The sequence below is a fragment of the Rattus norvegicus genome, chromosome 19, assembly GCF_021556685.1.
Source record: "Rattus norvegicus strain SHRSP/BbbUtx chromosome 19, alternate assembly SHRSP_T2T, whole genome shotgun sequence".
In the NCBI taxonomy this organism is placed as follows: Eukaryota; Metazoa; Chordata; class Mammalia; order Rodentia; family Muridae; genus Rattus; species Rattus norvegicus.
In genome coordinates, this window is record NC_141552.1 from 49,044,205 (window position 1) to 49,058,349 (window position 14,145).

The following is a 14,145-nucleotide window of genomic DNA, read 5'->3' on the forward strand; positions in this document are numbered from 1 at the left end:
AGAACTCACTCTGTAGACCAGGCTGTCCTCAAACTCAGAGACCCGCCTGCCTCTGACTCCCAAGTACTGGGACTGAAGGCATACACTACCACCACCCAACACTTAGAGTCTAGTTAGACAATGAGAGTGCCAACATAATACAAAACTGTCAAGAAAAACACTAAATATGACTTTTTCTTTGTTTGAAACAGGGTCTCATGTAGCCTAATCTAGCATTGAACTCACTGTGTAGCTGAAGATTAGTCTAAACTCCTGGTCCTCCTTCCTCAGCCTTCCAAGGGTTGGACTTACCACTGTGCACCACCACCCTGGCTCTGACAGATGTGACACTGTGAAAACAAACAAGAGTATCCCTTTGTTTGACCTCAGCCAGGAGAGTGACTCAGTTTTGGTTTTTCAGGTTTTTTTTTTTTTGCCATATTTCATCTGTCTATGAATAAGTAGAAATATTGAAAGTATTGATTGGCAGGCCATAAATGAATTTCAATATATAAGTGAATTTACAAATGTTGCAAGTTTAGGTAATAAGGAAGGCTGAGTGAAGTGCAGTGAGTCTCCACTCATGCTGCCTGGATACTACATAACTAAGACATGATAGCTTTGCTGAACCTTAGCGTACCACTTTCTACAGCAGTTTGGGCTTAAGTTTCATATATGTCCCTTTCTCCTAGCTAAAATGCCAATAGCATTTTAAAAATTGCAGAACACTAACTATAAACCTGTCATTTACCAAATAATTGTAAAGTGAACTCCATCACTGAAAACAGACCATCATTAGCAACTTAAAAGCTTCCTGGTGCATATTTATGTCTTTAAGAAAAATATATATCTAGAATCCACCCTTTTCCCTCTCCAGGTTGCAGTCTTGTGGCTTCCAGGGCTCAGGCCGGCTTGCACTTACATCTTACTGATGTGCTTGTGTTTTGTGCAGAGGTGCTCAGCACAGTGGACTTTGTTGCTCCTGATGATCGAGTAGTCTTCCGCACGTGTGAAAGAGAACAGAGCAGGGTGGTCTTCCAAATGGTAAGAGACACCTCCCACTCCAGTATTTACTGTCCTCCCTGTTCCCTGGAATTTCCTAATTCCTGCTGTGTCGCCCAGTATCGAATGCCTGTGCTATGCTGTATAATGGTGGCATCCTGTAATTGACTTGAATGTTTTTCAGAGATCTGTTCCTGTTGGGGACTGTAGAAGTTAAGTTGTTACAGTCTGTTCCATGCCTACAGTCTCACACTTATTTAATTATGAATAATCTGGTCAGCATGACTTCTGTATTTCCTTAATCATTAGGATTGATTATTCTGGCCAAAGTGATTTTCTTCTTTGAAGATTTATTTATTTATTATATATAAGTACACTGTAGCTGTCTTTCGATACACCAGAAGAGGGGATCAGATTTTATTACAGATGGTTGTGAGCCACCATGTGGTTGCTGGGATTTGAACTTAGGACCTCTGGAAGAGCAGTCAGTGCTCTTAACCACTGGGCAGTAGTATATATGAAAGGACATAGATTTTCTTTCTTTTCTTTTTTTCTTTCATTTCTTTTTTTAATTTTTTTTTTTTTTTAATTTTCAAGAAAGGGTTTCTCTGCATAGGCCTGACTATCCTGGAATTCACTCTGTAGACCAGGCTAACCTTGAACTCCACCTGCCTCTGCCTCCCAAGTCTTGGGATTAAAGGCATGTGCCACCATGTCTGGCTAGACTTAGGGTTTCTAAAGAGTAGTTGGGGAAGATTTTTGTTACAGATATAATTATATGATAGCTTTTCTCTGGCCTTGAATTTAGAGACCCACCTCCTTCTGGCTCCCAACCATTGGGATTAAAAGTATATGCCACCACCACCCAGCTAGCTTTTCTCTCTCTCTCTTTCTCTCTCTCTCTCTCTTTTTTTTTTTTGGTTCTTTTTTTCGGAGCTGGGGACCGAACCCAGGGCCTTGTGCTTCCTAGGCAAGCGCTCTACCACTGAGCTAAATCCCCAACCCCTCTTTTTCTTTTTTTAAAGATTTATTTTTTTTTATATGAGTACACCATAGCTGCCAGACACACCAGAAGAGGACATCGGATCCCACTATGTGGTTGCTGGGAATTGAACTCAGGACCTCTGGAAGAGCAGTCGGTGCTCTTAACCACTGAGCCACCTCTCCAGCCCTCTCTCTTTCTTTAGGCATGGCTTGGTTTTTGTTTTTAGGAATAGCTCCTGAGTGACATTTAGATCCTTTTAAAATTTGATAACATTGGATAAACAAAATACATGGCAAAATGTTAATTGTAGAATTTGAATGATGGGTATCTGAATATGTGCTATATTTTTTTTTTTTTTTTACTTTTTGGGGTGTGTATGTCTGTGTGTGTGTGTATGTGTGTAAGTCAGAAGTTGTTGTTTGGTATCTGCCTTGATTGCTCTCCACCCTGTTGACTGAGGCAGGGTCTCTTGCTGATTTGGGTGCTCTAGCTGGCCAGCTTGCCCCAGAGATCCTCTGTTTCTGTCCCATGAGCACTACAGACAGACTACCACTTCTGCCCAGTTTTTAAAATAAAATTTTATTACATTGTGTGTGTGTGTGTGTGTGTGTGTGTGTATGTATGTATATATATAAACACATTTGTGCCATGTAGAGGTAAGGGGATTACTTGCAGGAATCAGTTCTCCTGCTCTCTATGTCCCAGCAATTGATCTCAAGTTGACATTCTTGGCAGAACGAGCCTTTTTCCACTGAGCCACCTTGCTGGGCCCCACCTGGTTTTATGTGGGTGCTAATGATCCTAACTCTGACTTCCATGCTTGCATGGCAAGTTCTTTATTTACTGAACCACCTCTACAGCCCCTGCACTGTTCTACAGTGTTGAAAGTAATCATGACTTTAATGAGATTGTCTAGGCCTTCCAAGTCCATCCTTTTTCTTTGTTATGAGTAAGTCTAGTGTACTGGCCTTTCAAAAACAACCAACCAAACAAACAAGCAAAACCTTCTGAGTCATCGCCCAGCCCCAGGTGGGCCTGACTCTTACACTTGCTGGCCTGTGTATATGCATGCATGCATGCATGTATGTGTGTGTGTAAGATACCAATAGGCGTGTTTGTCTACATGTGTGCACTGTGTCAAGACAGGTTGATGTAGCTTCTTGTATTCCCAGGGGACTTCAGATGCAGAGCGAGCCCTTGCTGTGGCCAGGCTTGTGTAAGTTCATCCCTCCTTGGGGACACCCTGTCTCTTCTATAAGCTGTGAGACCTTCGTGTCATTAGCAACCTTTCCTTTGCTTCCTAGCCCCTTACTTTCTTTTTCAGGAGAAGGGTATTGGGTCTCTTTCTCTGTGGTATCTGGAGGCTGGCCTGGGACTCATGTTTTAAACCCACTATGGTTGTACCCCAGAGATCCTCTACATGGAGCCCCCCCTTTTAATGTGTATTCATGGGTTTCCCTTTCCAGGGATTCTTCTGGGAGTCCTGCAACTTTAACCCTCATAAAATATAGATAAGATACATTCCTTCCAGAGTTAATGGTCAGGAGAATCCATGGTTGAGGTGGTGGCCTTTGGAGATCAAACAGAACTCAGTTGGAATTCAGGCTTTGCTATTCGGTAACTGTGTGAACTTAGGTAACTGTCTTAGTTAGGGTTTCCACTGCTGTGAAGAGACACTATGACCAAGGAAACTATTACAAAGACAAACACTTAATTGGGGCTGGCTTACAGTTTTAGAGGTTCAGTCTGGTATCATCATGGTTGGGAGCATGGCAACATCCAGGTAGACATGGTGATCTAGAAGGAACTAGGTGTTCTACATGGTGATCCAAAGGCAGCCAGAAGGAGACTGATCCTTCTGCACTGGGTGGAGCTTAAACATAGGACCTCAGAGCCTACCCCCACAGTGACATTCTTCCCCCAACAAGTCTACACTTACTCCAACAAGGCTACACCTCCTGATAGTGTCACTTCCCATGAGCCAAACATATTTAAACTACCCTAGTAACTTAAGTATCGTTGAGAACTTGGTTCTCTTCCTTATAAAACGATGTCTATCAATTTCTGGCATTATAGGAAACAGCAAATGAAATAACGCACATCATGTCTTTGTAACATGTGGCACATCACAAGTGCTTTTATTAGTTTTTATTACTGATGACAGTGAAAGAAAGAACTGAGACCTTAACTGCTGCAAACCACAGACTGCTATAAACCAGTGGATGAGGTGAAGATCTTCTCTATGTCACAGAATTCTTTTTTTTTTTTTTTTTTGGTTCTTTTTTTCGGAGCTGGGGACCGAACCCAGGGCCTTGCGCTTCCTAGGTAAGCGTTCTACCACTGAGCTAAATCCCCAGCCCCCACAGAATTCTTTAGAGTAAACCAATTGTGCAGCTCAGCAAATGAAGCCAGTCTAATACAAGTCATAACTCCTCCTCCTCCTCCCCTTCTCTCCTTCCTCTTCCTCTTCCTTTTCCCCCTCCTCCTCCTCTTTTTTATATATATATATATTTTTTTTTTGGTTCTTTTTTTCGGAGCTGGGGACCGAACCCAGGGCCTTGCGCTTCCTAGGCAAGCGCTCTACCACTGAGCTAAATCCCCAACCCCCTCTTTTTTATATCTTATGTAGCAGCCCAGGCTGGCCTCAAACATGGGATCTTTCTGCCTCTACTTTCTGAGTTTTGAGATTACATATGTCCCACACACCTGACTCAGTTTAGTTAACTTTTGCAGAAGATACGCTTTGGAATGGGCTCTTGTGCTCACACCACCTTTCTATATAGACAAATGGCTTCCACTACCCCAGTCAAAAACGATAGCCTTAGGTTGGAGTTCGGGGTCACTCGGTATTTGGAAAACCTGACTTGACCCCAGTGCAGTAAAGCCCTGTACATCCAGCTCCTTAGAGATACATATTTGTTGTCTTTCTTTTGGAGCTCTGCTTGGGTGAGGCATTTACAGTTGGGGGACAGGCTTTGTTTCTGATTTTCACCTTTTGCAATTTAGAATTAGTGTTTAGAATTCACAGGCCCAGGAGGCCGAGGAGATTCAGGAGCTCAGAATCCTTTACCTTCATCTACTTTCTTCCCTCAGGTAAAGTGTTCACTTCCTTTTCTCTTTCATGCTTTTCCAGAGAAAATGATGTAGCTGGTATTGATGTCAACATGGGCTGTCCCAAAGAGTATTCCACTAAGGTAAAAGATTTATTTATATTCCTTAGAATTATTCTGTGCAGATTAAATGAAGCTAAACATTATATTATCTGGTTCTGAGCTAGAACATTTGCTGGGCTAGAAAGATGCTCAAAGGGATGTTATTAGGCTAGATATGATGACACACTTATAATCTAGCCTTGTAAAAGCTGAAGCAGGGGGATGTGAATTGGAGTCGGGATGCCCTTGAACTTCTGATCCACTAGGCTTTATTTCCCAAGTGCTGGGATTACAGATGTTGTCCCTATTAGTTTTATGAGATGCTAGGGCTTGAGCCTATGACTTCATGTACACTTAGCAAATTGAGCTACATATCCAGCCCATTTACTGAATTGTCAGCAGACTGGCTCAGTGGGCTCAGTTCTTGCCACACATGCTTAATGATGTGAATTTAATTTCTGAATCCCACTGTGGAAGGACACAATCAACTCCTCAAAGTTGTCCTCTGACCTCTTCACATACTCTGTGGGATGCGTGTGCCCTCTCCCCACACACCATTCCTACACATAGTAACAGCAAATAAAAATTGAATTTATAACAATCCTCCTTCTAGGGCTGGAGAGATGGCTCAGTGGTTAAGAGCACCCGACTGCTCTTCCAGAGGTCATGAGTTCAATTCCCAGCAACCACATGGTGGCTCACAACCATCTGTAAAGAGATCTGATGCCCTCTTCTGGTGTATCTGAAGACAGCTACAGTGTACTTATATATAATAAATGAGTAAATAAAAAAAAAAACAATCCTCCTTCTAGAGCTAAAGAAATGGCTCAACAGTTAAGAGTGCTTGTTGTCTCAGGTGACAGCAGATGCTGGTGAGGATGTGGAGAAAGAGGAACACTCCTCCATTGTTGGTGGGATTGCAGACTGGTACAACCACTTTGGAAATCAGTCTGGAGGTTCCTCAGAAAAATGGACATTGCACTACCTGAGGACCCAGCTATACCTCTCTTGGGCATATACCCAAAAGATGCCCCAACATATAACAAAGACACATGCTCCACTATGTTCATAGCAGCCTTATTTATAATAGCCAGAAGCTGGGAAGAACCCAGATGCCCTTCAACAGAGGGATGGATACAGAAAATGTGGTACATCTACACAATGGAGTACTACTTAACTATCAAAAACAATGACTTTATGAAATTCATAGGCAAATGGATGGAACTAGAAAATATCCTGAGTGAGGTAACCCAAACACAGAAAAACACACATGATATGCACTCATTGATAAGTAGATATTAGCCCAACTACTTGAATTATCCAAGATGCACAGACCGGGGGTTGGGGATTTAGCTCAGCGGTAGAGTGCTTGCCTAGCAAGCGCAAGGCCCTGGGTTCGGTCCCCAGCTCCGAAAAAAAAAAGAAAAGAAAAGAAAAAAAAAAAAAAGAAGAAGTGTATGAAACCAAGATGCACAGACCATATGAAACTCAAGAAGGATGACCAAAATGTGGATGCTTCATTCCTTCTTTAAAAGGGGAACAAGAGGGGTTGGGGATTTAGCTCAGCAGTAGAGTGCTTGCCTAGCGAGCGCAGGGCCCTGGGTTCAGTCCCCAGCTCCGAAAAAAAAAAATAAGAATACCCATAGGAGGGAATAGGGAGGCAAAGTTTAGAACAGAGACTGCCCCTCATGTGGCCCATACATATACAGTCATCAAGCTAGATAAGATGGATGAAGCAAAGAAGTGCAGGCTGACAGGAAACAGATGTAGATGTCTCCTGAGAGACACAGCCAGAATATGTCAAATACATAGGCAAATGCCAGCAGCAAACCACTGAACTGAGAACGGGACAACCATTGAAGGAATCAGAGAAAGGACTGAAAGAGCTGAAGGGGCTTGAGACCCCATAAGAACAACAATGCCGGGGTTGGGGATTTAGCTCAGTGGTAGAGCGTTTGCCTCACAAGCGCAAGGCCCTGCGTTCGGTCCCCAGCTCCGAAAAAAAAGAACCAAAAAAAAAAAAAACAACAATGCCAACCAACCAGAGCTTCCAGGGACTAAGCCACTACCCATGGGCTCCAAACTCATAGGTAGCAATGAATAGCCTTGTAGGGGCACCAGTGGAAGGGGAAGCCCTTGGTCCTGCCAAGGCTGGACCCCCATGTATGGGATTGTTGGTGGGGGGAGTAATGAGGGGTGGATCGGGAGGAGAACACCTATATAGAAAGGGGGGGAGGGGTTAGAGGAATGTTGGCCTGGAAACTGGGAAAGGGAATTACATTTGAAATGTAAATAAGAAATACCCAATTTGGGGCTGGAGAGATGGCTCAGTGGTTAAGAGCACTGACTGCTCTTCCAGAGGTCCTGAGTTCGAATCCCAGCAACCACATGGTGGCTCACAACCATCTATAATGAGTTCTGATGCCCTCTTCTGGTGTGTCTGAAGACAGCTACAATGTACTTATATAAATAAATAAATAAATCTTTTTTTTTAAAAAAAAAGAAATACCCAATTTAATAAAGATGGAAGAAAAAATAAATGTGCATAGAGACATGCTACAGTGTCATGACAGGCATAGTTAAAACTGTAGAGTCACATAGAAAGGTGCTCCCCCCACAAAAAAAAGAAAGAAGAGTGCTTTTGTTCTCCTAGAGGATCTGGCTTCAGTTCCCAGAACACAAGTCAAGCAGCTCATAACCACCTGTAATTCCAGCTCTAAGAGACCTGAACCCTCTGGGCTCCGAGGGCATGCCCACACGTGTATGTGCCACACACACAAAACACATACATATTTGAGAAAAAAAAATTCCCCTTTCTATTACAACTGTAATGTCAGCACTCATCCAGGGTTATATAACATGATCCTGTATCAACAAGCCCAACACAGAGTCATTCATAATATTGTCTAATACTTCAGAAATATAGCTAGTTATGAAAATTATTGGTAAATAAGCCTATGATCAAGAGACAACCATTGGCAGGAGTGATGGCTCAGCAGGTAAGGGTGCTTGTCACCAAGCCTGATTACTTGAGTTTAAACACCAGAACCCACATGTGGAAGGAGAGAACTGACTCCCGCAAGTTGTCCTCTGATCTGCACACATGTACACACACACACACACACACACACACAAAGTAAATAAATGTTAAAAAGTTTTAAAACAGAATCATTGCTGTCATTGAACTTTAAGTTGTTCTGTGACTTGGTGGACTGTCATTTGCTTGTTTTTGTTTTTTTTTTGTTGTTTTTGTTTTGTTTTGTTTTTTTTTGATACAGAATATATCTATGAAGTGCAAGCTAGCTGTGAACTCACCACTATGCAGTGGAGGCTGGCCTTGAACCCCTGATCCTCCTGACTTAGCCTTTTGAGTATGTGTGCCTCTCTGCTCAGGTAGATTCCTTGCTCTAAGGGCACAGTAGACTGTGGGCTCAGTTTGCAATGACACTGAGATTATTATGGGGATATGAAGTTTTGAAAAATAACATTTGTAGTGCCCACTTCTAGGTGTATATGTGGTTTTGCTAAAATGGTCACAGTGATAGTTGTTAGGATCCATCACATTCTGATTCCTGATAGGATGTGTGGTATGCACAGACAATGCTACCTTCCTAGAACGTGGTTAGGGACTTAGCTACCTTGTTGCTACACTGTGTTGCTATACTGTGGTGGGTCCATCTTTCAATCATAAGGCCTTCTGTGTGCTTCTCCGCAGGGAGGAATGGGAGCCGCTCTGTTGTCAGACCCTGACAAGATCGAGAAGGTGAGTGGCAGCAGGGTACTCAAACATGCTGTGACTTAGTTCTCTAAAATGTCTCTCCCCCTTAGGCCAGATTTACTGAAGTCTGCCTAGATTCTCTATTTGGGGCCCAGAGAAAATGTCTTTAAATTTATTTATTTTTATGTGTTTGCCTGCCTATATGTCTGTACCATGTACATGCAATGGCCAAAGAAATCACTGGATACCTTTTGATATGTAGCTAGATTTGGGAACTCTTCAGTCTGTCTTTAATGCTCTCGAGTTCTGTAAAAGTCTATAGATGAGGACATGTCACCTAAGAGCCACACTTAGACATGGCCTCCAGTATATTGCTATTTTCCCTTCCAGGATGATCTGAGAGCAGAGGGCAGATCACTTTGGATAAGGGCAGGCTCAAAAGTCTGTGTGTAGATGGACAAGTCATTCCTCGGGGTTTGGATGAGAGAGAGTAGCAGGGTATCCCCTGCATATGGATTGTGTGAATAGCATATACCACAGGTCACTTCCCATCATTTGCTCCTCAACTTTTTTTTTTGAGATGGAGTCTTGCTATATAATTCTGGTTAGCCTGATACATGCTATGTAGTCTAGATTGGCCTTGGACAATGAGCAATTCTCCTGCCTCAACCTCTTGAGTGCTAAAATTCTAGTTGTGTACCAGAATGGCCTTTGAGAGCATTCCAGGCCAGGGTTACATGAAGCCAGGTGAAGTTAGTCTCCCCTTGTTTCCCTCCTTTGTAAAGTGTAACAGATGAGCTTAAATGAGGACCAGGAGATAGGCTGACATTTGATACCTAGTACTGAGGGCTGTCTGGGCGTGTGTAGATAGCAACTGGCCACAGCATGACTTTTCTCTCCTAATTTACCAGCTCTCACCCTCTTACTCTGCTGGCTGTTTTGTCCTCCTTTACATCCTCTATCCCACTTCCCTGCCTGAGCTTTGAGCCTCAGTGCTTCCTACAGACTCGAGGGACTTTGCAGTCAGACCCAACCCATGAGAGCTCCCATGGTATGTGCTGGCTGTCACAGCTCAGTCCTATATATTCATCATGTCAAGGGATCTCTGGGATATAGGGGGATCACTGTGTGTTAGGTGTCTGCTTTTCTCTTGCTTAGCGTCAGATAACGTCCCTTTAATCTATTATTATATAACGGGTCTTTGATATTTGTAGGGTAGTTTCTTTTTCAATGCACATTCCAGTGTGTGTTTCGTTTGTTCTCAGAATGCCTTGAAATAGACATAGCAGGCATTTGCTCACTCCCCCCAGACAGTGTCTACTTGTGTTGCCCATGCTAGTCTCAGACTCCAGGGCCCAAATAATACTCCCACATTAGCACTATGTTTTAGTTACATTTCTGTTGCTCTGATAAACTACCATGACCAAGGCAACTTAAAAATGGAGACCTTTGATGGGCTTATGTTTCCAGAGGGAAAAGAGTCCGTCATGGCAGGAGGTATGGCAGCAACCAGGCAGGAGCAAGAAGTGGAGAGATGATGTCTTTGATCACAAACCTGCATCAGAGAGAGTGAACTAGAAGTGTTGTAAGGCTTTTCACTTTCAAAGCCTATCTCCCAGAAATATACTTTCTCCAGGAGGGCTGTTCCTTCCCATAACCTCTCCCAACAGCACTACCAACTGGGGAACAAGTATCCAAACACCTGAATCTATGGGGGACATTTCTTATTTAAACTACCACATACCACTAAACCACTGTTGCCTTTTTGATAAATAAATACTAAGTTAAAAACCCAAACTAGGGGCTGGAGAGATGGCTCAGTGGTTAAGAGCACTGGCTGCTCTTCCAGAGGTCCTCAGTTCAATTCCCAGCAACCACATGGTGTCTCACAACAATCTGTAATGGGATCTGATGCTCTTTTCTGGCCTGCAGGTGTGCATGCAGATAGAGCACTCATATAAATAAAATAAATAAATCTTTGAAAAGAAAAAAAATGAAATAGACAAATTAAAAACAAGAACCTACAAATTAATTTAGAAAAAGATAGAATAATTTATTGAAACTGAATTGGATGTGGTATATGTAGATTTGAAATCCCAGCTGGGAGGAGGAGAAGGCAGGAGGGTTAGGAATTCAATGTCAGGTTGGACTATATAAGACCTTGTCTCAAAAGACCAAAGCCAAACAAAGCACAGAGAGAGAAGGGAACTTGCTTAAGACCCTCTTTCAAATGTGTAGCAGACAAAGCCAACTTGAGAAGCTATAGTTCTGTGACTTATAACTGCAGCATTAGTGTCCCTTCTCAGTGACACCTCTCACTACAGGAGGCTGTGGTAGTTCTTGACATCCTAGCTACAGTTCAGTAGCTGCCTGGGCTTTAGAACCTGCAGTTGAGGCCCTGTGCAGAATGGAGGGAACAGCTATGGATCTCAAAATGGTTTCCATACTTGAACAGGGGTGCCTCAAAGGAGGCTCTTGTTCATGTGTGCACACAGGCCATTCCCTCTCTTCCAGCCTCCTGACTAAGAAGGCCAGTGATGTTGGCTCTGCCCCTGCCCCACGTTAATGAGCACATTTGGTAAGAGACAGTAGTAATGCACTCCATCTTGGAAACTTGCTTTCTTCTGCTACAGTCACATGTGCCAGCTTGGCATAGTGAATGGGGCTTATCTCATAAAAGGGAAATTTCCACCAAGTCAGATGTGACGTGGGCATATGGGCAGCCTTCAGCTCAGGTCCACACAGTACTGACAAGCTGGGGGTTGGCTGAGAGCTTTGTGGGTACTTGGAAAGTTTTCTCAAGATAAAGGTGCTCATATGGGGTCAGGAGGACACTATGGAAATATATAGCAAGGATAGTGGCTTAACTATATTGTGACTGTAACTGAGTTAGATATACTTAAAAGTGTTTGAGCCAAGCATGGTAACACACTTCCTTAATCCCAGAATGTGGGGAGTGGGGCAGAGACAGGTAGATCCCTGAGTTTGAGACCAGCCTGGTCTGTGGAGCAAGTTCCAGGACAGCCAGGGCAACACAGAGAAACCCTGTGTTGAAAAAAACTGAAGGAAAAAAAGAGTAGCAGGCACTTAAATGTCAATTAGTACCGAAGCAGGAAGGTTGTGAGTTTGAGGGTATCCTGCACTATGTAACAGAGTTCAGAATAGTCTCTGATATGCAGTGAAACTCATCTCTAAGTTGGCAAAGTTCCTTCTTTCCTTCCTTCCTTTTTTTTTTAAGGGAAGCATCTTACATTCAGGCCAGCAGTAGATCTGGTGAGGTGAGGCAAGCCCGCCCATGGATGGATATTTGTTAATTTCATCCCTGGTCCTTTCTCTCCTCTGGCAGGGACATGTGCCATGATTTAGATCTGGATGGTGGGGTGTTCATTTGCTGGTGATAAGACAGCCTCAGGTTGCCTGTTCTCTTGTGTGGTCCTAGCAAGTGACCAGATCTTTCACTTTCCTAATCTTCCTGATCTTTGATGTGAATGTGTACAGAAATACCTAGAAAGTACCTAGAGCTACTTAGAGTAAATTAAAAGGAAGTTCTCTAAGGTTGAAAACTGTTATCAAACCACTTGATATTTTGTTATTACATTTCAAAGGTTCAAAGTCAACACTTGCAAGAGAACCTTCTAGATAGGTTGCTGTGAACCAGAGTTATTAAACTAATGTGGGATTTATTGATTGATTGATTTGTGTGTTCTGAGATAAGGTCTAAAGTAGTCTGGGCTGGCCTTCTCCTCCTTATGATTCAAGAATAACCTTGAACTCCTGCTCCTCCTGCCTGTACCTCCCAAGTGCTGAGGCACGTGCCACCATGCCTAGCTAGAGTGAGTTTTTCTGATGAATTCTCATGGTCCTGGCAGTGCCCGCTTCCTTAAAGTACAAATGTCCCTTTGGCTTGCCAGGATGACTCTGGGCAATCCTGTCTAGTCTACTGTCTGAGGCAGAGTGTCCCTGCCTGCCTGGCCAGCAGGGAGGGTGTCATTGGTGAACTGTTGGCCTTTCAACAGCTTCTTATCCTTAGCTCTTAGGTAAGGCCCGTTTTACTTTAACTGGCTCTCTGCTGCCCTCATCTGTCTGTAATTAAGGCAAACACAAGTCCTCATGCCTATCAGATAGCTGGTGCCTAGAAGGCACCTCTGCAGGTTAGGAGTCCAGTGTTTGAGATCACCTTCCCAGCCCTCGTGCCTGGCCTGAAATTTTTGATGTAGGAAGAAGATAGCAATGCCACAGACATCCAGGGCCATTTCTTTTTTTTTTTTTTTTTTTCATTTATTATATATGAGTACACTGTAGCTGTCTTCAGACACACCAGAAGAGGGGATCGGATCTCTTTACAGATGGTTGTGAGCCACCATGTGGTTGCTGGGAATTGAACTCAGGACCTCTGGAAGAGTAGTCGGGTGCTCTTAACCACTGAGCCATCTCTCCAGCCCTCCAGGGCCATTTCTATCTCTCGCTCTCTGATTCTCATGTTATCATGCTACCTTCTTGATCACTTTCCCATGCCATGTCTTTGCAACTTTTCCTAATTGTTGTATGAGAAGCATTTAAAAACATGTTGAATGTGTTATATTTTCCTTTTCTAGTTTGTATATTTGTATATCTGACCTCTCAAAAGAGGAGAATTCATGAGGGCAGTACCTAGGCCCCTAAGAAGGTGCTCCTTCATTCTCCTTCTTGGGCCAGCACCCAGGGACTGTTCCTTCTTTCTACCCAGAAAATAAGCTGTCAGTTGCTGGGCAGTGGTGGTGCATGCCTTTGATCCCAGCCAACACTTGAGAAACAGAGGCAGGTGAATCTTAGAATTCAAGGCCAGACCAGTCTACAGAGAGAGTTCTTGGACAGTCAGAGCTACACAGAGAAACCCTATCTTAAAAGAAAAAACAAGGGGTTGGGGATTTAGCTCTGTGGTAGAGCGCTTGCCTAGCAAGCGCAAGGCCCTGGGTTCGGTCCCCAGCTCCGAAGAAAAGAAAAGGAAAAAAAAAAAAAAAAGAAAAGACAATAGAGAAAAAAAATAAGAACTGTTAGCCATGTGTTCATAAACAAGACTAGACCCCAGGATAATATTGAGTTGTGTTGGGCACTGATTTTGAAAACACAGGTTTCTAAGCACTGTCCCTAGAGAACTATTCAGGAACTAATGTGGTAGGGTGTAAGGGCTTGAGTTATTTAAGCTCTCCAGGTGATTCCGATGTTTTTCCTGGCAAAGAGTCACTATGTTCCACACAGGACTGCATGCAGGTCCATTCACTTACTTCTTCATAGCGCGCGCACACACACACACACACACACACACACAC

General features: G+C 43.3%; 1 protein-coding gene across 5 annotated transcripts in view; it reads left to right on the forward strand.

Moving 5' to 3' along the window:
* Dus2 (dihydrouridine synthase 2) overlaps window positions 1-14,145 on the forward strand; it is a 42,972-nt gene that overhangs the window by 16,368 nt on the left and 12,459 nt on the right. For 2 of the 5 annotated variants that reach the window (NM_001106181.1, XM_087594200.1), the window contains exons 4-7: window positions 932-1,023; window positions 3,139-3,182; window positions 5,100-5,160; window positions 8,834-8,881. In NM_001106181.1, the coding sequence (NP_001099651.1) occupies window positions 932-1,023; window positions 3,139-3,182; window positions 5,100-5,160; window positions 8,834-8,881 (245 nt within the window). Of the gene's footprint in view, window positions 1-931; window positions 1,024-3,138; window positions 3,183-5,099; window positions 5,161-8,833; window positions 8,882-11,361; window positions 11,415-14,145 lie in introns of those variants that run through there. The other 3 variants (XM_087594199.1, XM_087594201.1, XM_087594202.1) reach the window with 2 other exon arrangements.